The 26,881-nt window shown below is 36.5% G+C and overlaps 1 protein-coding gene across 4 annotated transcripts in view; it reads left to right on the top strand.

Moving 5' to 3' along the window:
• Positions 1 to 26,338, top strand: part of NADK2 (NAD kinase 2, mitochondrial) — a 57,055-nt gene extending 30,717 nt beyond the window's left edge. Inside the window, exons 7-13 of one of the 4 annotated variants that reach the window (XM_036758555.1) lie at positions 2,407 to 2,485; positions 3,884 to 3,949; positions 5,618 to 5,761; positions 17,286 to 17,341; positions 17,426 to 17,479; positions 20,917 to 21,040; positions 23,471 to 26,338. In XM_036758555.1, coding sequence (XP_036614450.1) covers positions 2,407 to 2,485; positions 3,884 to 3,949; positions 5,618 to 5,761; positions 17,286 to 17,341; positions 17,426 to 17,479; positions 20,917 to 21,040; positions 23,471 to 23,609 — 662 coding nt within the window. In that variant the 3' untranslated portion in view covers positions 23,610 to 26,338. The remainder of the gene's footprint in view (positions 1 to 2,406; positions 2,486 to 3,883; positions 3,950 to 5,617; positions 5,762 to 17,285; positions 17,342 to 17,425; positions 17,480 to 20,916; positions 21,041 to 23,470) is intronic. The other 3 variants (XM_036758563.1, XM_036758570.1, XM_036758579.1) reach the window with 3 other exon arrangements.
• Positions 26,339 to 26,881: the final 543 nt, after the last annotated feature.

Raw genomic sequence — 26,881 nt, 5'->3', positions numbered from 1 at the left:
GAAATACAGAAATCAGATGGTGGGGGTTACCCAGGAATGAGGATTCACAGCTTGGGATCAGTGGAAAGTCAGTGGGACAAGGGATTCTAGGGAGTAGGTAGTGAAACACTAAAGTGAAAAACATGGGGTAGAAGTTTGAAAGAGTTGGAAGGAAAAGCAAGTCAGAGTAGGGAAGTTGGGATGGAATAATAGGAAAAATGTATTGAGGGACTGAAGGCCACAACAAGAACAAATGATAGGTAGCTAACTAAGAAAGTGGAAGAGGTAGAAGACAGGAGATAATTCATGGTCAGTTACTTTGGAAGTGATGCAGTTCTGGTGATTATGGTTAAATGTGATTGCTGTGAGATGGACAAGGTTGTTGGAGATGATGACATTAAAGAATTGAGAGGTTGTATTGCTAAGAGGGGTTATTAGTGTGAACTTTGAAGTCTTTGAGATTAATGGTATGAAACTGGGTAGAGCAGAAGACTGAAACAAATGTTAAATTCTGAGAATATATCTGGGGGTCAGAAGATAATTGTCACAAGAAGATAGCATAAATGAATTGAATGGAATTGTCTTATAAGTAATTATGGTATCCTTTCAACGTTCTAAGCTTGATAGTAAAGAACTGCCTCTAGATTGAGTCAGTTAAGTTACATGTTGAATGTAAGCTCATTGAGGGCAGGGACTATGTTCCCTTTGTCTTCACATCTCCAGTGCCCAGCATAATACTTTGAGCACAATAAGTACTTAATAAATTATTTTTGAATTAAAGCCTATTTTGTGACAAGTTCTTTGCCAAGTGTACGGTATGATAAAGTTTGGATAAATGTACTTATCTGTCATAGAACTTATAGTTTAGTAGAAAGATATGATATACAGGGTGTCCCAAAAAAAACCTATGCACACTTTATTAGTTCAAAACTCTGTAACAGCTATTTTTTTTTTTCAGAAAAAAATACAAGTTATTAATGGAAGTGTGTACATATTTTGAGGACATCTATATACAGTTAATTATAGTAAAGAATAACAACATATAAGTATAACAGAAATATATAAGCTAACTTGTTCATTTCCAGGAGAATCAGATACTGATCTTTGTGGTGGAATTTGAGTTGATCTTTTAAAGGATGGGTAGAACGTTGAATTCAGGATTTTTCTATTGATTGACAGAATTTGTTGCTTCATTTTTCTTTTAGTGATTGTCTTTGGGGAAAAAAGAATGTTTGGGGTGTATTACTGCTTTTTGTTATCTTGATTTTGCCTTTTGTTTTTTTTCTATTATTTTTAGTAAAGGAAGATACTTCTTTGTGTAGGAACTGGGATTGAATCCTGGCTTTGCCACTTAGTACTTGTGTGAACTTGAGTGGGTCACTTAACCCCAGGGGCCTTACTCTCATATCTAAACTTCCAAAGCTCCTCACAGCTCTAAATCTTTGATTCTGTGAGTATTCTTGAGTTTGCTGGAGGCTTAACTGTCTTAGTGACTTGTTAAGAGTAAAGAAAACAGTGACATGTTCAGATTAAAGAAAGTAAGAGATACATGGTGTGCCTTGTGCTCTGAGTACAGAGATTTTGACAGAATTTTTCAAAATTCAAAATGCTTTGTTCTTTATCTGTTAAAGACTTTTGTTCTTATATGTGCATCTGAAAAATTATCCAGTAAAATTTTTGCTTGTCTTTTATGTGGTACTGAAGGTGGTAAATTTAAGTCTATTTGTTTCTAACCATGAGGCACTTAACATATATGCAGGTATGTTGGTGTTAGATAATATAGGTGTGTCTTTATATATGTTATATGTACATTCTCTAAAAGTTCTGTGAATAGATTTTTAAAAAATAATTTAAATTGTGTTTGTGAGATTTACCATAAGATGATAAATACCATAAAATGATTTTCCATAAAATTTCTTCAAATAGTAAATTAAAGAATTATTTTAATAATGAAATGACTAGCCTTACTTTGTCCTATAGGTCTGATTACATTTTTAGAGCAAGTTGTGCTTACTTTCCTTGTGAAAGTAAAATGTTTTCACTTGTCGAACACTATTGTAAAACACCTAAGAAAAGTGTGGCTAGTGGGACTTGAGTCAGATATCAATATTAAAAACTTCATGAAGAGGTACTTAAGTTAGTATTGTTAAAGATAGAGGATGTGGTTATCATGTGGGTCATTTACCTTTTTAAAGAAAGGATGGAATTTTGAATTTTGTCTCAGGAGAAATTTATTTAATTGGTATGTATTTATTGTGCATATTTCCAAATTCAAAAATAGAGAGATAATCTTACTAAATAAAAATTTTGTGTTAAAACATTCTTATATGTCTGCATCTACACACACATGCATATATAAGCTTCCAAACATACATATATAGCTAATATTAGCAAATATCTTGGCCATTTATATTTCATTACCTGCAGGATCTGAGGTTTCTGGGCCACAACTTTTGCCAGTGAGAGCACTAAATGAAGTCTTCATAGGGGAGAGTCTGTCATCCAGGTATGTTAAAACTTCTGCTCTTAATTTTGTCATTTTTTATGTTTGTTATATAGTTCTTTGGAAATTCACTGAATTTTCAAAACATAAATTTGAAAGATTTTTTTTTTACTCCTTGCCTTTAGTTGATGAATTAATGTTTTTGCATGGAATATACATTTTAATCCTGTTTTAATTTTGTGTTTTTTCATTCTCCCCTTTCAAATTCATTCCTCTATTTTGATAGCTTCCAGATTTTAATTGTTTAGGTTTGCATCATAGATTTAGAAAATACCAAGGAAACATTATTGTTTTGAGGAGCTCAGATGGATGTATAAAACGCTAGAAAGCTGATTTAGCTGTTGATGGTACTTCCAGTACTTGTATAATTTCTCTTCCTTTTGCTAATTTTATTGTGAAGAGTAGAAGATTGAGACTTACAGCTCTCTCTTTGCATGATTATTTGCTTTCCTAGTAACCACTAGGAGCTGGATTTGTCTTTCCTCCCCTTGGTACATGTCTGAATTCTCCAGTAATTACATAAAATCTGCAATTTACTGCAGATCAAATATTGTCACAATTGATATTTACAGTGAGAAAAGAATTCGTTAAACTATATGTCTCTCACCTCCAGCAGTATTGTATAGGAAAAATGCCAACACAATAAAAATTTGATTATCTTCTTTTGTGTTGTAATAGGTTTGACTTGCGTGTTTCAGCATAGTAGAGAAATTATTATATGAAGACAAGTATTTATAAGGCTTAACAAATTTGAAGTGAAATAAGATCAGTAATGTATATTTTTGTGTGCTGGCAGTAATAAAATGAGAATATTCTTTATTCTATTTAATTATATACCTGGTCTCTTTACCCTTAATAGAGGAGAAAACTTTGAAGGAAATTGGAGAAAGTTCCTCCTTCAAGTACTTTTGTGCTATCCAAGCCCCTTGTTACTTCATAGGTCATAGGTTATTATCCCTGGAAGGAACCGTCTAGTTTCGCTTCCCTCTTTTGAATAGATAGGACTTTTCTGGTCCTTTTGCTTCTTACACTATCATTCACATTATTAAAAAAAAACCTGTAGTCATAGACATTCTCTGCATTGTACTGTGTAAGACTACAAGCCTATTCATTTGTGATGACATTCATTAGAGTAAAATTTGGTGTATATTAGTTCAGTCTTCAACTGTATGCAAGAGATTTTGTTTATGGTACCCAAAGAATTTCTATTTCACAGTATCTGATTGACAGAGATACTGATCGTATTATAGTGAGGTTGCTCTGTATTTTATATTTTCAACATGCTATATATTCCTAATAATTCTGCCTCATTGATAAGCATGTGGTATGTTTAAAGTTAGGAACATTTAACCCTTAAAACAACCCAAAAAGCCCATTTTTTTTCCATTTGTCCTAACCTAGAATGTCTCATTCTTGGGCTGTCGCTGTGGACAGTGTAAGAAGAGGTATAACCACTCTAAAGGGACTGTGAGTTTCTTTAAAAAAAATCATTTTCCTGGAACAAAATTCTGAGGATTGACTAATCTTTTATAAACCTGCATGTGATAATCACATTAATTTGCCTAGCATAATCTGTATTATTCCCCCCCGCCCTGTACCCTTTTCTCTTATTCTTTGTCTTTTTATCCCCCCCAGACTCTAACCACCATTCTCTTGTGTTCTTACTCTGGCCCTACCCTCCTCCTTACCTTCTTTAATAAATCCCTTTCCATCCTTTTTAATTTCTTCTGTTCTTCCCATTCCCTTGAATTTCTTATCTTGCTATCTCAATATCCTTAACTGTTATTTCAGGCCATTTTGGCTTGTGCTGGTCTTCTTCTATTTAGCTTCAGATGCATTTGGTTTATTGTATAATTTTCTTTTCTCCTTTTTGCATCTCTTAGATCTCCACCTGCCTATAATCCCATTTCTCTGTTTGTTCTCAGTATAGTGACAGCCATTCCTATTCCTCATTGCCGGCCTTGTTTGTCTGGACACGTGCACTCAATGTGCCACCCTCACTGTTTATTTTCTACACAGACCAAACAGGGCTATGATGAAAGAGAAAATATAGGGACAGCTAGGTGGTGCGGTGAATAGAGCACTGGCCCTGGAGTCAGGAGGACCACAATTCAAATCCGGCCCCAGACACTTGACACTTTACTAGCTGTGTGATCTTGGGCAAGTCACTTAACCCCAATTGCCTTGCCTTCCCCCCTACAAAAAATACATATGGGCTCACGTGCGCACACACACGTGTGTGTGTGTGTGTGTGAGAGAGAGAGAGAAGAATTAAGGATATGTGAGATATCGACCAAATTGAGCCCTTTCAGAAATAACAAAAAGTTTGTATTGGAACGTAGTTTTGTCTTAGACCAGTGTGATAGACATGTTCAGTTGCTTAAAAGGCTGCACCTACAAAGAGTTTTCCTTAATTTCTGCTAAAATGATTACTTTTCTCTGCTGGGGATAATATCCACTGCAACTAATAATGGCATCTTTCAGAAACTCCCAAATGGTTGGAAATCATTCAAAATTACATTTCAATTTAAAGTTTTTACTTACATTTAAAGGTAAAGGTAACTCATTTGATTCTAGGTTTATAAACTAAACTACATCTATTAAGAGCAAATGTTCCTTCCTTTTCATTGCCAATTTTACCTAGTGCTATATTGTTACATTTTAAGAAGTAGTTGAGATTTTCTTTGGACTCTAACCAAATGTTATTGTTATATTGGCTGGTTCAAAGGCAAGCATAGTAGATCACTTAAGATGTAAGCAGTTCACATTTAACTTGGTTCAAGGACTGCTAGATGCAGTATTTAATAAGTATTCATTTCTTTGGAGAAATGAAGCCCTCTTAAAAGTTATGTTCTTTTGGGAAATGAGGTGAGTCATTTTACTAGATGCTGTGAGGACAGGAGATAATATTACCTCCAAAAATTACCTGAAGAAGCTTCTGTTAGAAGTTTAAAAAAAAAAGTGATTGCAAAAAAGGAATAATAAGTCAGACAAGGTGGGGGATGATTTTATTTTTTCAAAACAAAACTGAATCGGTGTCACAGTCACAATACCACGAAGTACCTTTACCTAATTTAGAATTTACTATTTAGAATTCAGTGGTTCTAATAGTAGGCTATGTTCTGTTTTACTCAGGGTGAACTATAAATCCTGCAAACCCAGTTTTACATTTTCAATTCATAGGGCCTCCTACTATGAAATCTCAGTTGATGATGGTCCCTGGGAAAAACAGAAGAGTTCAGGACTCAATTTGTGTACTGGAACAGGATCAAAAGCCTGGTGAGTCACTAGACATTTTGCTTTTTAAGTTGTTAGTGGTTATAAGAACTTCAGTGCATTTGACTGTCTTATATTAGGGATTCTGAGGGTTCTGAGGAAAAAAAGGAGCCTAGTATTAACATTTTTGTCCCTCCTAGGAAGTGATCTGTGTGACTTTGGTCAGGATACTTTCTTTCCGAAGTCCTACTTTTCCAGTATTTAAAATGAGAGTATTGGCTTATATGATTTCTACGGTCTATTCCAATTCTGAATCCTGTAATCCATATTGTCCAAAGAACATGGGTTCTTAACATATTTTGTGTCACGGACCCCTTTAACAGACTTGGTAAAACTATGGAGGTCTTGTTTGAAGTATGTTTTTAAATGCATAAAATGAAATACATAAGATTACAAAGGAAATCAATTATATTGAAATACAATTCTCAAAATATTAAAGAAAAAACGTCCATGGACCCCAGCTTGAGAATCTGCCACACTAGTAGAGGGACCTCAGAAAGTCTGCTTCTACTTCTTGCATTACTGTTGAAACTCCGTCAGCCACTCTATATCATGTGCTTCTGTTTTAACAATCAGCTGGCAGCTTCTGTGGGAGCGTAAGATGCACCCAGGAGGCTGCCGGCGTGCCAGAAAAGCACAGGTTCTTTTTATCTGCTTAAACAAGGAAAGCACGGTGAAGGGGTTGACCAGCTTACTTTAATCCAGTATTCAGTTAGCATTCAGTTAGTTCAGGGGAGCAAAGAGAAAAGCATCAACAGACAGGCCAAATACAGATTACAGTCAGCTAGTTCAGGGGAGCAAACAGCCAGCACCCTGAAGTTCAGAACATTCATTTAGTTCGGGGGAAAACAAAACCACCACCCCGAACTTCAGAACTAAATACAAACAAATTACAAATATCAACAGACAGACCCAATACAATTCATAGTTACCAACATCTGGGCTCGGCCTGAGAGCAAGGGCTGGCCCAGAGTCATGCTCCCCGCTGCTCCCACACCAACCGGAAAAGGAAAAGAGAGTCCAAGCTGTCCTCTCCCCTCTTATAGAGTTTTTGACATCATCATGCGCCGCCTGAATGACCAGGGCCGATTGGTTCTTGAGTTGGCCTCTCCTCCTAGCGTAGACTAGGTTAACATCCAATAGGGCTTGGCTCTGGAGTTAACATCTCCCCTCAGCCATCCCCATGACTCATCACACAGGAAGTTCTCTTCTTCCTGGCATGGTTTCTGGGCTTCCTGCACCGGAAGTGAAGCCCCAGCGCCCAGCGAGGCTCAATGAGGTAAGCTGAGTCACTCAAAGAAAACAAAGGTCACTCAGGTTACAGCTTTGTACCATAGCAAGTGCTTTGGAGAAATGTAACAGAAATGGGAAAATTGGTACCACAAGCTGGAGGGTCTCCAGAGTAGTGCAGCCACAGTGGTAAAGCTCTATTGTGTCTTGTGGGAAGTATGTAAAAAAATATGAGAATATCAAGTTTGAGGAAGAGAGGACTCATGGAGGACATGGTAAATATTGAAGTACTTGAGAGGGCTGTCATGTGAAAGATGTGAATTCATTCTGGCAGAACTAGGTGTTATTGTAGAAAGGTAGATTTACACTAATTGAAAGGAAATACATCATAACAGGTTACGGGGAGTGGGATGGACTGCCCCTCAGTAAGTAGTGGGTTTCTCCTTACTGGAGACTTAGATGACTACCTATATGTTGTAGAAGAAATTGTTGTTCAGGTATGAATTGAAATAGATGCCCTTCGAGGTCCCTTCTAACGTTAAGATTCTGTGATTATCTGAAATGATATGTGACCTTTTGATAATACTCAAGCACAAAAATATACTGAAGAACAACTAAGAGTAATAGAAAGAAGTACAAATTACATAGCATGCATAAATGCTGAGGGCATGTGCTTTTGATGCTCTCCCTTCCCATCTTCAGCAGATTATTGCACAGTGACACCAAGTCACTCCCCTACTCAGTAAATGCGTGGCACCCTGTTGCTTCTAGGATCAAATTAAGTTCCTTGGTTTAGTTTTTAAAACCCTTCATCACTTGACCCCAACCTGTATTTCCATTCTGGGTGTACATTACTTCTGCTACACTTTGATCTAGCCAACCTGTCTTACTCTCTTCCTTACACACAGTGCTCCATCTCTTGTGTTTACCTTTGTACTGACCATCCAAATGCTTAGAGTACACCTCCTTCCTTTCTTGGTTCTCATAGAATCCCTCTCTTCCTTTAAGACTCAAGTACTGCCTTCTAGAAGAAGTTTTTCCTGGTTTCCTTCAGTTGCTGATGCCCTCCCTCTTAAACTGCCTAGAATTTAACTACTTTGTATTTTTCTCTTTATATCTGTTTTTTATATTTATATATGTACTTGTCTGTCCAGTTAATATCTATTGATATTGTTTTGTTCCTTTTATTTGTATCCCCAGAACTCTTAGCCAGTGCCTTGCACATAGTAGGAGCCTCCAAAAATACTTCTTGATAGATGATAGTGGTTGGTTGATTGATTGATCATGGAATAAAAGAGTAAATGGACAAACAGGGCTTCTTGAAGTTTCTGTGTCCACACAGTATTGAGTTAGGGTCACCCTGATAAGTTATCTCAGTATTTTATTATGTTACTGTTGTACTTTGTGAGTTGGTCCAGAAGACCTCATTAATAGCATAGACCTTGAAGGTCTATGTGAACTATGTGACATGATGCTGCCATTTAGAGATTTTTTAAATTATTTGTCCTCTTTGTACAAGATGACCTTCAAGGTTGTTTCCGGCTCTTGGTCTGTAATTCTTTTAACTCTGAAATTGCTTACCCAATGCCGAGATAACTGATGAAATCTGGACTTTAACCTACTTTGTAATGCTCCATTCTTATCAAGCTTTTCCAGGCACTGTGACTAATAGATGGCATGAAGATAACAGTTGGTTTAGGGGGGCAGTCACAACTTAGGGGCTTGGGTCCTTATGGATGCTTAGGCTACTTTCCCAGTTGGTGTAAACTCTGGTAACATCTGTGCTGACATGTATCTCAGATTTCAGGAGGGCTGATATCCCCAGGGGTGGATGCAAACAGAAATAGCAAATTTGTTCCTAATAAAGAAGCCTGTTCAGACCATTAGTGAGTATAATTACTGGCTTGTTCCTTGGCTTGTTGGATCCTGAGAGAAAACTTTTATCATCTCAACTGATATGGCTTGGCACAATCAGTATGGTGTTGGTGCAGTTAAGCTCTTTTTGTTTGATAGACTTTCAATGAATATGAGTCATGTAACTTTAAACTTGTAGCAAAATATATTAAATTTAAAATTCTAGGCTAGTATTTTTTTGAACATTTTTGATACTAGCTCTTGCTGACCACCTATAATAACTTGTGAAGACAAATGAGTTGGCTAATATACCTTTGATACACCATTTTCTCAGCTCCCATCGAAAAGAAGTTTGACTAAAACACAGTCACCAAATTTCAGTATGAAGATCAATTAGAAGTATCTGTAACATTCATAAACTCATGAACTCTTAAGGTTGGAAAAGACCTTTGAGGTCTTTTCAATACAATATCCTACTATCTTTCTCTGTGATTTAACTAAAGGCATGCATCTTGTCTTTTTAAGCAAGTGCTGCTTTCTAGAGACTCCCAAGGCTGTGAAAAAGACTCTAATGCACCTGTTTACTAATTCTTCTCAGAAAGGGTCTGGCTCTAAGCATGGGGATCAAAAGAGACACATTCACTATTAAGTTTAATTCGTAAGTTATGGAGGTACTTTGTCCTTTTTTTTTTTTTTTTTTTTTTTTTTTTAAGATTCTCCTTCAAAAGGAACTGTGGTTGGTGTTTCACTGAAAAGAATTAAAAGGCAAAAACTGCATCAAAGCAATAAAATAAGTACAGAAAAGACCAAGTAGCTCTCTTATTTCATGCTTCCCCTTCTTTCCTGTATGGTGTTGTGATTATCATTAATTATCCCTAACAGATGGTAAAAGCAGAAAGAAGATCAGGAGACAAAGTGTCTCCCTCAAATATACTATAAAGCCTCTCTCTCTGATACTTGTTCTGGGCAATTTTGATTTAAGCAACAGGAGTCATTCAAATAATATTTCTTAAGATAGCTAGCTGTCTTCCTTATGAAGCACTTAATATGGGCCAGGTGCTATGCTAAGTGCTGGGGCTACAAATACAAGCAAACAAAATAGTCCCTATCTTCAAAGACTTTATATCCTAATGGGGATGGGGGGAAGACAACAGATAAAGGGAAGCTGGCAAGAAAGTTTTACATGCTACAGCTGGCTGGTGTGGAGGCCTGGGCCCTAGCAAGATATGGCAAAGACTGACCTCTATGAAACAAGGCACCTGGGAGCAGAGTTTACATCCCTGGGGAGGTGATAGTCTGTTTTGTTCTCAGACAGTTTACTCCTAGGGAGATGAGCCTATTTTGGACACAGAGCAATTTAAATACTTCCTTCCTTCAAGAATCTTATACTTGGGTTGATGTTTACAAAATATAAATTTGTGAGAAGCTTAATAATAAGATGAAATAAATAACAGTTCACTTAATAACAAGAGATATCACAAAGTATGTAATTGTCAGGTGAGTGATATAGACAGTAAGTGCTCTAGTAGTTCTAAGGAGGAAAAGAGTTCTTACTACCTCTACAATCAGTCTTAAAATGGCTCTGTATTCATTGGCTCCATTTTCAAACCTCCCATTCTTCATTCCCTAACCATTCTAGTGTAGTGAAACTTCTTTTAACTGTAAAATCCAGGGACCTTTTCTCAGTCTACATCTTTATTGACCCTACATCTTTTGATACTGTCAGCCACATCTTTCTCCTGGATGTGCTCATCTCCCTTAGTTCCTGTGATTCTTTCTTGGTTTTCTTCATACTGCTCTTCTTACTCCTCAGAGTCCTTGCTAAATCATCATGCTTGTTTTATGCACTCTGTGGGTACTATCCTAGACTTTCTCTATATATACTCTTTGTGATCTCATTGGCTCCCATGGCTCCAATTGTCTCTTTGTATGTGGCTCCTAAATCCATATGTCTAGCCATAATTTCTCATGAAATTCAGCACCTAATTACTAGCTGTCTGTTGGACTTGTCTACCTGCATGTTCTGTTGTCATTTCAAACTTAACACATCCAATATGGAATCCATTCTTTTCATCTCCATATCCCTCTTTCCAAACTTAGCATTTCTTTTGATGATACCACCATCTGTTTCATCTGTTAACAGTCTTGGAATCACTCTTGACTTTTTTTTTCTCCTCAGATATGTTTGTTAGCCAAGTTGTGTTTTGTTCCTCTGTAGTATCTTGCATCTGTCTCTTATCCATTGAGTCTATCTTAATTGAAGCCCTCATCACTTCTCTTCTACGCTATTGCAGCAGCTTCCTGATTGATCTCCCTAATTCCCATCTCTTCCAATTCATTTTCCACACCGCTACCAAAATTTTATTACCAAGACATATCTGACCAGGTCATATCACCCCCATTCAAATCTATTCTTTTAGGATAAAATATTAAATTCTTCCCTTTTATGTATTCTCTGTTCCAAGGAAAACCTACCTGACTGTGCTCATACACAATACTCTCATCACCTGCCTCTCTAGGTTTGCATAGGTGATGTTTGGAATTCCCTTCCTTTTTACCTTGGCTTCATAGAATCCTTAGCTTTCTTCAAAGCACAATTCATGTTCCACCTTCAGTTTGAAGCCTTTCCTGATTCTCCGAAGCTGCTAATATCCTTCTGCCCAAAACATCTTAATTCTTAGGATATCACGTGTATATATTACGATGTATGTGTATGATATAACCTTGTTGAAGCCAGAGACTATTTAATTTTTATCCTTTTGCCCCCAGCCCCTAGCACAGTGCCTGGCACATAGCTGGATTTTAACATAGGCTGGCACAAAAAAGAAATTGGGCTGGAGGAGACTGGTCTTCAAAAGGATTTGCAGTGGGATGCCTTTCTTGTATATTTTATTTTATTAACATAAATTAGACTTATGCAAATTCTTCAGAAATGCCTCTTGCATAAAGTAGTAGCATAATAATGCAAAAGAAAGTCAAAGACTGAAAGATTCCATATATATGTAAAAATATTCATAGCAGCACATTTTGTGGAATAAAAGACTTGAAAACCAAGTAGGTATCCAGTAGTTGGAGAATAGTTACATAAATTGTGGTATATGATTGCGCCATAAGAAAGAGAATTAAGGATGTCAGAGAAAGACTTCTGAGTTGATGAATAGAAGTTATCATTTTGTAAGCTTTATGATAGAAGTTGAAAGACTAATGTTTGCCATATTCATTGATTCAGTATTTTTTCGTATTAAACCAAAAATAAGCATGAGGAAATACAAATACAAATGTTTTTATGTACAAAATACAAATTGAAATACAAATTTTTATCACCAACAGTGAGAATCTGAAGTCATCTTGTTGAGTTGTCTTTTAGGGCATATCTGTTTTAGGGTTAGGTGGAGAGTTGCAAAATGGTGCAAATGATTATAGTTCTAAGTTTAATTCAGCAAATATTAATCATCTATAGTACACAAGGCATTTTGCTAGGAGTTGGAGATGGAAAAAAAATGAAATGGTACTTGTCCTCATGCACTTTATTTTCTCTTGGGAGAATATAACATATAGATGAATAAGTAGGTAAAACTAATTGGGATAGTCAGAGAACTCCAAAAAATGAAAAGTTTCTGCTATGGGAAAATTTCATAGACATAGAGGAGGTGGGTGGGACCTGAGCTGAGTCTTGAAGGAAGATAAAGATTCCATAAGAGGTCATTAAAAGAGGGGTCAGCAAATGTGTTGGACAAGAAGTAGTGATTGCTAAGAGCCAGGATATAATCATCAAGAATAGTTTATGGTGCTCAATGTGGTGATTTATACTTAGGATCTGTACTACTGGAGAGGTTGAGGCTGGCAGGTCCTTGGGGTTTGAGAATTCTGAGCTGCAGTAGGATTAAAGCCAATTGGATATTTATACTAAGTTCTACACCAAAATGGTGAGCCCACAGGAGTGGGCAGCCACCAGGTTGCCCTAAGGATGAGTGACCTGGCCTAGATCACAAAACAGGTCAGACAAAGCTTCTGTGCTGATCAGCAGTGGGGACAGGCTTGTGAATGACTGCTACACTTCCAGCCTGCATGGGATAGGGAGACCAAAGGTTATGTACTTTTTATAGTAGCAGCAAAGTAGATAGATGCCTATCAGTTGGGTGATGGACAAATAAGTTGTGGTGCAAAAATGTAAGGGAATATGACAGCTCTGAAAAAAATGTTGAATATGAAGAGTACAGAAAAGTGTGGGAAGACTTGTGAAGTTTTACAAAGTGAATCAAATCAGAACCAGGAAAACAGTATATGCAAATGACAACAGGGTCAGTGGAAAGACTAATGACAGAAAACTGAAATGGAATTCTCTGGTTATAATGTCCTGGACTGGCTTCCAGAAAGGCATATGAGAATGTATCTCCCTTCCTTTTTCTTAGCGAGGGAACACTGTATATAATTGGCAATCTTGGTGTGTTTATTAGTTTTGCTGAGCATGGTTTTTCCCACTTCCTTATTAGAAGAGATGGCCCTTTTAGAATTAGAGGGAAATACAAATGATGTAAAAATAAAAGATAACCAGTACAAAGATAAATTTAAAAAATAGGTCATGCCAGAATTACTTTGTATCTTTTGTTAAAAGTATAACTAAACTGATAAGTGAATGCTGTTTATTTGGTTTACCTAGATTTTGTCAAAGTGTCTCATAAAGTTCTTGTGGAAAATATGGAGAGGTATAGTCTAGGCAACGTGGATATTTGAATTTGGAAGTGCTTGGAGGGTTTATTAGACTGTAGAGTAGTTGTTAATGTTGAATGTCAGTGATCAGGATGTCTCTAGTGTTGTACCTCAGGAATCTTGTGCTTGATGTGTTCGATATTTTTTTAAGCAATAACCTGGGTAAATGTAAAGCTGTCATATTTATCACATTTTCAAATGACACAAAACTGGGAGAAACAACTAACACTGGATGACATTGTCAGGATCTAGGATTGGCAAACTATCCATGGGCCAAATTCTGCCCGCTGCCTGTTTTTGTAAGGAAAGTCCTAAATTAAGAATGTTTATTTATAGTTTTTAATGAAATTTTATTGTATTTTAAAATGTAAACACCATTAAGCAAGTACATTGATTTGAATGTAATATGATGAATTTCAGTAGGGATAAATGCAAGCTCTTATACTTGGACTTTAGGGGAAAAAGCCAGTTTCACAAACTCAAGATGTGAAAGACATAATTAGATAGAAGTCTGAAAAAGATGTGAGGTTTTGGTGAACTGCAAGCTCGATGAGAGTCATTAGTGTGATATGGTAGAAAAGCTCATGTGATCTTAAAGTGCCTTTAGAGAGACAGCTTTCAGGAAGAAGGGAGTGAGAGTCCATTTTCTGGGCAACAAGGTGATGAAGGGGCAGCTAGGTGGTTCAGTGGAAGGAGCACCAGGCCTGGAGTCAGGAAGACTTGAGTGAAATTCAGCCTCAGGCACCTACTAGTTAGTTGACCCTGCACAAGTCACTTAACCTCATTTGCCTCAATTTCTCCATTTGCCAAATGAGCTGGAGAAGGAATGCAAACCAGTCCAGTATGTTTGCCAAGAAAACCTCAAATAGGTTCACAATGAGTCAGACACAACTGAAATGACTGAATAACAACAGTCAGTCTATGCTTTGTCCTGAACAGACCATATATGGAATATTCTATTCAGTTCTGGGTGGACATTGATAAGTCAGGGACTATTTAGAGGTGATCACCTACTATGGTGAAGAGCTTGAAGACCTAGAGGAATCACGGTAGCTATCCACAAGTCTTTGAATGACCTTTATCTGGAAGAGGGTTGATTAGATTTTGTTTCACCCTAGAGTACAGAAGTAATGGTAGAAGAGGCAAAATCATTTCCTGATGGTAAAAGCTGTTCAGAAGTAGAATGGGCTGCCTTGGAAGGTGATGGTTTCCTTTTCCTTTGAATTTTTTTAAGCAGAAACTGGATGGTAATTATAGTCAGAATTTCTTTGGGGTTTGAGTTGAATTAGATTGGGTTATATGGCTACTGAGATCTCTTCCAACTCTGAAATTCTACGATTTTGTTGAGTTGGGCTGGTTTTGTAGCTTTCTAATGAATTAGAACCCAGAAGTTGCTAAAGTAGAAATGCTTAAGGTACTCCTGGAATGTCAAGGAATGTTCAGATTACTGAGCAATTGCACTCATTTCACACACGAGCAAGTTACGCTTAAGATTCTGCAAGCATGGCTGCAGCAGTATGTGCACTGAGAATTGCCAGAAGAGCAGGCTGGTTTTCATACAGGGAGAGGAACTAGAGACCAAATTGCCAACATTTGCTGGATTACGGAGGAAAGCAAGGGAGTTCCAGAAAAACATTACTCCTGCTTCATTGACTACAATAAAGCCTTTGACTGTGGATTGCAGCAAAATGTGGCAAGTCCTCAAAGAGATGCGAATACCAGATCATCTTATTTGTTTTCTGAGCAGCTTTTATGTGGGTGAAGAAGCAACAGTTAGAACCAAACGTGAAAGAGCTGATTGGTTTAAGATCAGAAAAGGAGTAAGACAAGGCTATATATTGTCACCTTATTTATTTAATTTAAGTGCAGAGTACCTCATGAAATGCCAAGGTGGGTGAATCAAAAGCCAGAATTAAGATTGCTGGGAGAAATAGCAGTCTTAGCTATGCGAATGATACCACTGTGATGGCAGTAAGTGAAAAGGAATTTAGAAGCCTCTTGATGAGGGTGAAAGAGGAGAGTGTAAAAACTGGCTTGAAGCTTAACATTAAAAAAACTAAGATCTTGGCAGTTAGGTCCCATCACTTCCTGGCAAATAGAGGGATAAGAGAGAAGCAGTGTCAACTTTTATATTCTTGGGCCCAAAGATCACTTCAGATGGTGACTGTAGCCATGAAATTAAAAGATGCTTGCTCCTTGGAAGGAAAGCTATGGCAAATCTGGACAGTATACTAAAAAGCAGAGGTGTCACCTTGTTGGCAAAGGACTATGTAGTCAGAGCTGTGGTTTTTCCAGTAGTAATGCATGGCTGTTAGAGTTGGACTATAAGGAAAACTGAGCTCCGCAGAATCGACAGTTTGGAATTGTGGTCCTGGAGATTTTGAGAGTCCCTTGGACAGCAAGTAGATCAAACCAGTCAGTGCTTAAAGAAATTAATTCAGCTATTCACTGGAAGGTCAGATACTGAAACTGAAGCTTAAATACTTTCGCCTCCTAATAAGACAAGATTCATTGGAAAAGACCCTGATTGAAGGCAAAAGGAAAAGGGATGGTAGAAGATGAGATGGATAGACATTGTCATGGAAACAATGAACATTAACTTGGACAGACTTCTAGACATAGTGGAAGATAGAAGGGCCTAGTGTGCCTTTGGTCCATGGGGTGGGTCACTAAGAGTTGGACATGACTGAACAACAACTTCTCTCCCCATTCTGGGATTCCTGGGACCTCTCTAAAACCTGCCACATGCCTATATCACATGTCTACGTTGTTACTTAAAGTTCTACTTCTCTGACATTTTTTTTAAAACAAGGTTTTGGTAGAAGAGCTAGAACATTAGAACTCATGATGATAGGCTGTTTTTCTTAAATTATTTAAGGAGGGTTCTGGTGAAGTCTTTTGGCCCCTTCTCAGATTAAAGTTTTTAAGTGGATAAAATAAAATATGTAGGATTGCAGAGGACCCAATTATCTTGAAACGAAATTATCAGTTTTTAAAAAGTGCAGAATTTTTTGAGGCGGGAGGAGTGTGAGGCGATTGGGGGTTAAGTGACTTGCCCAGGGTCACACAGCTAGTAAGTGTTAAGTGTCTGAGGCTGAACTTGAACTTGGGTCCTCCTGACTCCAGAGCTGATGCCCTATCTGCTGTGCTACTTAGCTGCCCCACAGACTCCTAATCTTGAGAATGGCTAGGCTACTCTTTAAGCAATGTAGATATCCCATTCTTTGAATGCCAAATTATTTATTATAAAGCATTTTATTGTCCCTTGTGTAGGTTTTTTTTTTTTGCTATTTAGCTTTGAGAGATCATTTTAAAAAGCCTGTCCTTTTCCTTGTACCATAATTATTCAAAGAAAAAAATTGTTTAACCTTTAGTTGCTAGACATTTATGAACCATTCCAGTATTCTGGTTCCTCAGAATTGTCATGTGAGTGCACTCTCAGGAGAGGTTCTGGAGTCTGAATCTATTATTAAGGTGTTGGTGATAAAGTCAAATTTATATTTAGGACTTTAGTTTTATCTTAAACCTCATTGTATTTAGTGCAGTCCTATGTTGAGTTAGTTATTACATTTGTGTACAAGTACGCATTTCAGTCTTGGCTAGATATTAAAATTCCTTTCTTGTATTCCTTAGCAATAAATAGCAATAAAGAGAATAAACTAGGTATACAAAAATCTAGATGTTTCTAAAACTCACATACTTAAAGCAACAAAAAATATGATTTTGTTTCTAGGTCATATAATATTAACAGGGTCGCAACACAAGCTGTAGAAGATGTGTTAAAGATTGGTAAGTACCCCAGTGACTACTTGATTCTAGCTGTATTTTTAAAAAGAATATTATTTAATTCCATTGCTTTTCCTCTTCCAACAGCTAAACAGCAAGCAAACTTGGATCTTCCATTGAATAAGGAATTAATTGAGAAAGGTTAGTGAAGTTAAAACTTCTTGAGTTTGGCTGCCATTGGTTCTAAATAATGCTGTACCTAGTAGCCAAGAATGTCCACACTGTAATGTGTACTGGTCACTTGTGGGAAATCATGCATCCACCAATGTTTGTACCTTTTTCATTAGTGGACATTTCAGTTTTCCCACCCCTCCCCCGATCCCTTTCATCTTGTCCCTCCCACTATAACCGTCCCTCCTCCATTGTGCACATCAAAAAATTAAAGCCCCTCAATACATAGCTGCATAGTACAGAAAAACAAATTCCCATGTTAGCTATGTCTGAAAATATGCCTCTTTCTGCATTTATAAGTACATGACCATTCTGTCAGGAGGTGAGTGTCATGTTTCATATTCATTCTTTTGGACTTGTGGTTTATCATTGTCCTGAAGTCTTTCAGAGTTGTTTTACACAGCAGTTCTCAAACTTTTTGGCCTCAGAACTCCTTTGCACTCCTTGCATCAGAAGATTGATAAATATAATCAGGATTACAAAGTCCAGATCACCAACTATAAGTAGAACCCTGAGCAGTCTACAGATGAGCGTGCTGAAAAAAATGAGGATTCAGAAAGTTCTTCCTCTTCAGGTAAGGATGAGGATGGTCTTAGTGTGACAGATTTCCTGAAGAAGTCTGAGGCACCATTCAGAGAAAGTCACATGTTCCTCAAGAAGATGAAAGACGAAGATGAGGATTTGGATGAAGATGAAGACTGGGGTTCAGATTCCACTTCCTCAGACTCTGACTCAGGAGAATAATGGAAAATATACCTTATTGATTTCTAAATTCCTTAGCAAATAGCAGCTCAGATAAAAAGATTGCAAAAAAGTGAAAGAACAAAGCCAAGAAAAAGCATGTTTCAAAATAAAAGTGCCTAGATGAGGAGGATAATGAAGGCAGGAATTGGGAGAAGGTTTAAGGAGGGGCACCTCTCGTCGAGCCTAAAATGTTTACCAAGGGAACAGCGATTATCCATGCAATAGTAGTCAAGAAGCTGAATGAGCTCTTGTAAACTTGTGACAAGAAAGGAACTGGTCTGTGAGCCCAGTGTGAGCTGTTGCCACTGCTGGTTCATATCTCTGCAGAAAATAATCTACAGGAAGGAGTGATTGTTAAAATCAAATTCAATATCATTACTTCCCTCTATGACTACAACCCCAGCATGGCCACATACACAAAGCCAGAGGAGGTGGCAGAAGTGCTTAGGTTGCATCAAGATAGACATCTTGTTTGCAAATCCTAACATCTTTGTTGGAGAGAATATCCTGGGAGAAAATTAGAACCTATCTAACTTTGAGCAGCCACTTTGTGGTTGTAATTGTGTCCTAATTCTGGTGGGAAAGATGGATAAAAAGTTTACCAAGATGATGCAGAAAACAAATCCTCATTCCCAAGAATAGGTGGAGCATCTCAAGGATTAGGCTCCTATCTGCCATCATTGAGCATGTTCAGTGCTAGCTGCAGGAAAAAGGAATGACTGAGACCTATCATTTCTACTTTTTAGTGTGCTTCATAGCTACTATAAGTTTGACAGCAAGGCCAAAGACAGGCAGCTTGCTCCCATGAAGGGTCTTCAAAGTCAGAACACAATCAGGCTGAAAATTAGAGGGAGGATTCAAGTATGCAAATAACATATATACCCAAGATTAGACCAAATTCAGTCATGTGCAATCCTCTGCCACATCTACATCTCTCATTCTTTCATTCTCACTAGTACCTTATGCTCAGGAGCCACCCACAGGACAAAATTCAGCATGCAGACCCTCCTATACAGATCCTTTATAACCATACCACAGTGGCATCTGTGTTTTCTGCCAGAGTCTAACCAAGGATTCACACAGTTCCCTTCTGGATATTTCAGTCAGGTCATGCTAAGGAGCTGGTGGGGCAGGGCAGAAACCAGGAGCAGGTGGAGTATTGATGCCAAGTTTCTTTCTACTTGGTACTTTAAATATCAACCTGGAGCTGCTTAAATGTGTCTGGTATCTGCCATGTTTCTGGAGATCATCTCATACATAGCAGCTCATGAAAATGATGCCTGGAGGTACATGATCAGCAAACACTTTCACTACCAGCTGTGGGTGGGTAAGCAGCAGCCCTTGCTAGGTCCACTGGGATAAATGAGGGAAGTAGAAGCTTCTAAAGCAATGAAGTTGGGTGACTGGAAGAGTTGACCATATCTTTATTAATGAGAAGATGAAAAGGAAAGTTGGGGATTTGTTCCTTGATATATACAAAAATATACTAGCCCTTTTTGTAATAGCTAGTTAAAAGCCAAAGTTAAAAACAAAGTTAAAAATTTAATTAGCCCATACCTTGCTAGTTAGATCCAGGAAGACTCACTGCTCACCTGTCTTTTCACCTATAAGCAGCGTCTACAAGTCTGTTAGTATGGAGATAGTGTCTGAAATGTTCCAGATGGATCTGCCTGCTGTTCACTCCATGATCATCTTGGACTAGCCAGCACAGGCAATGGTGATGCACTGCACAGAGCCCACAGCCTGGCAGAATCTGGCCCTACAGCTGGCAGAAAGGCTGGGTAACTTGATGGAAAACAATGAGTGTGTCTTCAACCATAAGCCGAGTACCTATTGAGGTTATTGTAAGAGACCAGAAAGATGGCTACTGAAAACAGTCAGGGAAGGTATATGCATTGGGGAAGCTACTGCCAGCAAGCAGTTACAAACTTCCTACTGACGTTTTCAGGGGATGCAACCCTTGAAATGTAACATTCATCCAGAGTAGAGGTTCCTAAGCTTATTTGGCTTACAGCCCACCCCCTTTTCAAAAAAAAATTATGCAATGCCCCCTTGGGGTTAGGGTAGATTAACCCTTTTTTTTATTCAGTGCCCCACAATTTCACCTAAAGCTACTACTGCTTCCTTCCCCTTCCCACCATTTTTCCAGCGCCTCCCAGGGGCAGTATCGCCTACTTTAGGAACCTATGATCCAGATTTAATTAAAAATCCATATTGTGTTGGGGAAAAAATGATTGAATACTTCCCAAAGAGCATTTGTTTATGTGGGTTCTATCTACTGGTATTTACCATATTAGAACTTAAAATATCTTATTATTATAAAATAAATTTTACCTCATGAACCTCCTCAAAGGGTTCCTGGACTGAGAACCAATGCTCTGTGTTTTTGTTATCATTGTACAAATTTTTCTAATAGTTATGTTCACTTTGCTCTGTACCAGTTCGTAGAGATATTTTCAGTTTTCTCTGAAACTGTCCATTCCATTATTTTTATGGTACAATAATAATCTCATTATATTCTTACACCATAATTTGTTTAGCTGTTCCCCAATACAAGGAAATTCCTTTGGTTTTCCAATTTTCATCTATTGCAAAAAGAGCTAGTATATTTTTGTATATATCAGTGAAATTTGTTATGCTTACTTTTATTTCTCTATTTTCAGTAACAAAAGAGTACAATGAATCTTTATTGTATAGTCCGGAAGAGCCAAAGATGCTTTTCAGCATTCGGGAACCTATAGCAAATCGCATATTCTCAAGTAGTCGTCAGCGGTGTTTCTCTTCAAAGTAAGTTTTGTAAGGTTTCACTAGTGACTCTTCCCTTTTAAGTACTAAAATGAATTGCTTTTCATTAAATTCACTCATCTGTAGTTAACATAGTGGAAAAGCAACCTGTTGAACAAATGTGGTAAGAGATTGGCTTTAAATGTACTCTATTCAATCTTATTCTGAACTGGTAGATGTCTCAGAGAAACTTTGCAGTTTATGTGATATTTGGAGATGTTGGATCTTTCACTTGAGTGGTTTTGGTTTTGATTTTTTCATCTAAGAAGGTGTAATGGAAGGTTCAATGTATTGAGAAAAATTTGAGTAGAAGCTAATACCTTACTTCTCACAGAAATTTAATTCTATTTAAAGTAGATTAAAGTAATCAGATTCAGTGCTTTCAGCTTTTCCCTTAGTGAACAACAGCATTAAAAATAACTGGATGTTTCTTATAAATTTATTTTAGAGTTCAAAAGAGAAATTAATGGCTTATTACGCTTTAGCTTTCTCAGATTGGAAAAAGGAAACTTAGTTACTGTTGGAAGAAAATTTGAACTCTTTGACAGAAGTCATGCTATTCTTTTCAGTTTTATTTTTCCTCAATTACGTGTAAAAACAATTTTTGGCATTCATTTTTAAAACTTTGAGTTCCAAATTCTCTCCCTTCCTCCCTCTCCACCTCCCCCCACCCCGTTGAGAAAGCAACTTGATATAGGTTAATACACGTGTAGTCATGCAAAACGTTTCCATAATAGTCAACGTGAAAGAAAAAATAGACCAAAAAACTCAAGAAAAACAAAGTTAAAAAAAAGTATGCTTCAGTCTCTATTCAGACACCATCAGTTTTTTATCTGAGGATGGATAGCCTTTTTCATCATAAGTCCTTCAGAGCCTTGTCTTGGATTGTTGTATTACTGAGAATAGCTAAGTCATTCACAGCTGATCATCTTACAATATTGCTGTTACTCTGTACACAGTACATTTCACTTTGCATTAGCTCATGCATGTCTTTCCAGGTTTTTATGAGGGCATTCTGCTCATCATTTCTAATAGCATTCCATCATAATCACATACCACAATTTGTTCAGCCATTTACCCAATTGATGGGTGTCCCCTTGATTTCTAATTCTTTGACCCCAGAAAAGAGCTGCTATAAATATTTTTGTACCTATAGATTCTTTTCCTTTTTGTTTTTTTATTTTTTGGGGGATATAGACCTAGTAGTGGTATTGCTAGGTCAAAGGATTGGTGTAATAGCCCTTTGGGCATAATTCCAAATTTCTCTACAGAATGGTTGAATCAGTTCACAACTCCACCAACAGTGCACAGATGTCTCATTTTTTCGCACACCCCCCTCCAACATTTACCATTTACCTTTTCTGTCCTATTACCCAATGTAATAGGTATGAGGTGTAGTGCCTCAGAATTGTTTTAATTTGCATTTCTCCAATCAGTAGTGAGTTAGAGTATTTTTTTCATATGGCTATAGATAACTTTGATTACTTCACCTGAAAACTTATATATCTTTTGATCTTTTATCAATTAGGGAATGGCTCTTATTTTTATAAAATTTACTCAGTTCTCTGTGTTTGAGAAATGAGGCCTTTATCAGAAAAACTTATTTCAAATTTTTTTAACTGTTGCTAATTGTATTTCCCTCCATCCTATTTCCCTGTTTATTCTATTCTCTCTTTCTCCTTTCACTGTGTCCCTCTTCAAAAGTGTCTTACTTCTGACTATCCACTTTCCCCAAAAAGTCATGCTTTTCTAGTTAATTTCCCGTGTTTGCATGTAAAGAAATTCTCTAATAATGCAGACCAGCTACTGTTCTTGAAATAATATTCTTAAGTGTGACATTTAACGTTGAAAGATTAAGTTACTTGCTTCTATGTGTCAGAGAAAGGAATTTAATTTACATGTTTGTAACTGTGGTCTGCTATACCACATTGCCTCTCACCATTTCCTTATTGAAAAAAAGTTTAGCTTTAAACTTCTATTTAGGCTTTGTCTTTATATGTACAGGTACAGGTTTTCAGGTCAACAAAAGCATTTTCATTTATAATTCATTTTAGTCATTTGTGAGTTAATTTTGGTAGGCTCTCTTTTAAATTCATGATGTTGCTATCAAGCATGAAACAACACAGTGGTCTTAAAGATACCGATTCTTTTTCGTGAAAACTCTTTACTTTTGCAAGTATCTTAAGCTTTATTAAGTCATTAATAAAACATATCCGCCAAAACATTCTGTGAACTCAATAAGGGTTCATCCAACTTTATATACCTTGAAAAATTAATTTGGAGGTTTGAGGTTAATGAAGATATTTGAGGTACATGAACTTCTTAATATTTCAAAGATGACCAGACTGCTAAAATGCTATGGTTTTTCATTTGCTCATTGTTTTGTGGAATATTATTCCTAATGATAACGTGTTTCTTCTTTGATTTTTGCAGGGTTTGTGTTCGTTCTCGCTGTTGGGATGCCTGTATGGTTATAGACGGAGGAACTTCTTTTGAGTTTAATGATGGAGCAATAGCTTCAATAATGATCAATAGAGATGATGAGCTTCGAACTGTGCTGCTAGAGCAGTGAAGGATTTATAAATTCGGATCACCCCAAGAAAACCATCTTAATTGCAGAAACGGACTGCATGTCATAGCACTGTTCCTTACAATTTGGATACACAGCCAACTCAGAAATTTGGGAGGTCTTGAGAGAACCTCTGTGGTTGAGAAAGCTTGAAAAAAAGTATTTATTGTTGAAGAAAACTTAATGGACTAAAACTACGTGGAATTCTTAGATTGGTGCCAGCTGTATAACCTACAGATGTTAAGTGGTAATACCTTTAAATTTAAAGAGGTAGGTTCAAATAAAAGATTAAATGTATAGGGTGTGATTTAACTATAATAGGGTCCCTTCACCTCTTCCCTCATCTCCCACTCCCTCCAATAGTATTCGAGGATTGTTCAAACCAAACATACTTATCACTCATGAATATTTTTTTTTTTACAGAGAAACAACTTGAATGTTAAGATTTATTGTTCTGATGATGATGATAGATAATTTTTATAAATCCTGACATTGACCTATTTGAAATAGGTAAATGTTTTTTATATGTACTTTTAAGAATTTTATAATTTCAGAACATGGTGATGATAATGCCTTATTTTTTCATCTTCAGTGATTTAAGGCCAATGTGAAATTTGAATCTTTTTCCTTTTTTGCCCCATGTTCCCTCTCATCTTTTAAAAATTTTACAAGAACCCTTTCATTTATATCTTGATTCAGGTTATGCTGTTCACTTGTGGTTGAAATGCATTTATCTGGAGAAAATCATGCTGCTATTATAAACTTTCTAACTGCTTAAGAATTGTCTTGATAATGAATCAAAAACTTTTAAATATGTGATCATTGGAGTAGGTAATCTCTAAGGTTCCTTCCATTTCTATAATTCCATGATGATGATGGTAATGAAGATGATGTGATAATAAAATTAAGTTATATCTGCATAATCTGAATTTACTTTAACCTTAAGAAAAACCATCTACTGTTTGAATCTACTGGCTGGGCACAGAATCTAAAAGAAAGTCAACACAAAAATCAGTGAAACATTTGTATTCATTCTCTTTTGAATGCCTTGGTTATAGTTTTATTATTTTCTTGAGTTTCCATCTGATTTACTGCAAGCTTTATGTAGCTGCAATGTTGTGTACATTATGACCATTACCTTTTTTTCTTACATTATGAATTAGATGAAAATTTGTGAATAAAAATGCAAGAAAATCTCTTTAGTTTTCAGCCCATTAGCAAGTTGCCTTCTAATTTTCTCCCAATACTCCCACTACTGCTTATATAAACACTATTCATGTGAAAAAAGTTTCATTGAAAATTTTTTTCATAGCAATAAGAAGTAAATTTGTGAATGATAATATTAATTAGAAACATAAGTGAACTAAAATGTCTTGCCATGCAGTACAATGAATATATCATGTTACTTTTACTTACCAAGTTACAAACTGCTTGTGAGTCTTCAGAGGGAGCCCAGATTTTGCACTGTGTAACAGAATGAGAATACATAAGATAGCGTATCTGTATTAGATGGGTAATGTCAATTTTTTTTCAATATTGTTTTTCATCTAAGAAAAACACTATTTTAGAGCTAGACCTGACTTGTTTAAGAATGAGTTCAAACCTTTAGTTTGTGGTGATTTGGTTAGTTATTTTTAAAATTTTGAAGCAAGCACTTTGCCCAAGTAAAAATTAATGGTTCTACCATGTAAACATTTCTTCACTCTGAAATATCTTGGTGACTGAATAATTTATATAACTTTTTAAAAAATTAAATATACTACCATTTTTGTCATCTGTCAAACAGGAATGTAAAGTTTAAATTCATATTACTTTAATCATGCAATCCACTGTGCCAGTGTATAAGGGTATAGTGTTGGTGAAGACTTGATTTTAGGAATGTGGCTCTTCCATCAGTGCAGGCACGCCATCTTCTGGTGATTTTTGTTCAAATTGCTACATATTAATGTTGAGTTCCTTCTGCTGATTTTACAATAACGAATACAACCGAAGGAACAACAGAAAAAGTGAGCCCCATGTATGTGTGTGTATATATACATATATATGCGTGTGTATATGTGTATTTGCATATATACATATAACTAGGGTTCTTATAAAGAGGGAGGACTTTTTTTCACTTTTTAAGGAAGGAAAGGCAAAACAGCTTTTAAAAATACATCTTAAAACATAACTGGCTAAAAGATAAAATGGACATTTTACTGAGACTAATAAAGGGTATTAGGGAGAAAAATGAACATTTTCCTTAAAGATATTTTGGAAATTTTATCTTGGTTTAGCAAATGTTTAAGTTCTAATTCCATACTTGAAAAATGAAACTTAGGAAAAACTCTTGTGACATACATTCTTATGTATACGTTGATATTTTGAAAAGTAACGACCTGATCTCTGAAATTGTCACTTTTTCATACCATTAGAGTGTAAGCTCTTTAAGGGCAGGGAATTATGTCTTTTGCTTTTAATATGACACAATGAATAAATCACATGTTAACTCAGTTTGCCAGTACCGAAACTGTCAGTCTCGGCACATGGTTTTTACCAAACTGAAACTTGACATTCTTTGTTTTTATGAAAGAAAAAAAATGACTATGGAGTGTTGGTAATTGAGTGTGTATTAAATACAAAATGATACGGTGTCTGCCTAAGTATTTTCATAATTTATGTTTCAATTTGATTATCACCAGTTTTTGACATTTGACAGCTATATTTGGATAAAATTAACCCAAGTATTTTCATTCTTGTTACTAGCCTCATTTATTCATAAAATCTCTTACCCAGAGCATCTTGTTTGAAAAATAGGTTCTTTGTAAAAAAAAAAAAGAAAGAAAGAAAGAAAGAAATTTGATTTTTCTGACACTTAGGCAGCCCAGCTGTCAAAAGATGTATTAAACTCATCAGCATGTGGATTATCCACTTTATCTCATTCTTTATTCTTCTGGACTGGTGTGTGACCAAAGAATGAAAATTATTTTTAATATTAGCCAAAGTAGTCACCCTTTGGCCGTCAGAAAGGAACAGTGTAAAAGTCTTAATATTAATGGATCTGTAGCCACTTTTCATGATAATGCTTTTGAAAATTGACCATTTCCATTCAGCTTTTTTGTGCACTTGCGATAGGCTGCTTTTGTATTTTGCAAAGCAACTATGATAAGAGTAAAGTACAGTTTCATGTAGGGCTTAAGGAAGATTGTCTGGTTTTTTAGCCAGATCACACTGTGGGAACTGGGACCATAAACTATGTAAGCTAATGAAGATAGTGGAAGGTAGTATGTAAGTGC

This window comes from Trichosurus vulpecula, chromosome 1, assembly GCF_011100635.1.
Source record: "Trichosurus vulpecula isolate mTriVul1 chromosome 1, mTriVul1.pri, whole genome shotgun sequence".
Lineage (NCBI taxonomy): Eukaryota > Metazoa > Chordata > Mammalia > Diprotodontia > Phalangeridae > Trichosurus > Trichosurus vulpecula.
The sequence above is the reverse complement of the archived record's forward strand: the minus strand, read 5'-3'. Positions and strand labels throughout refer to the sequence as shown.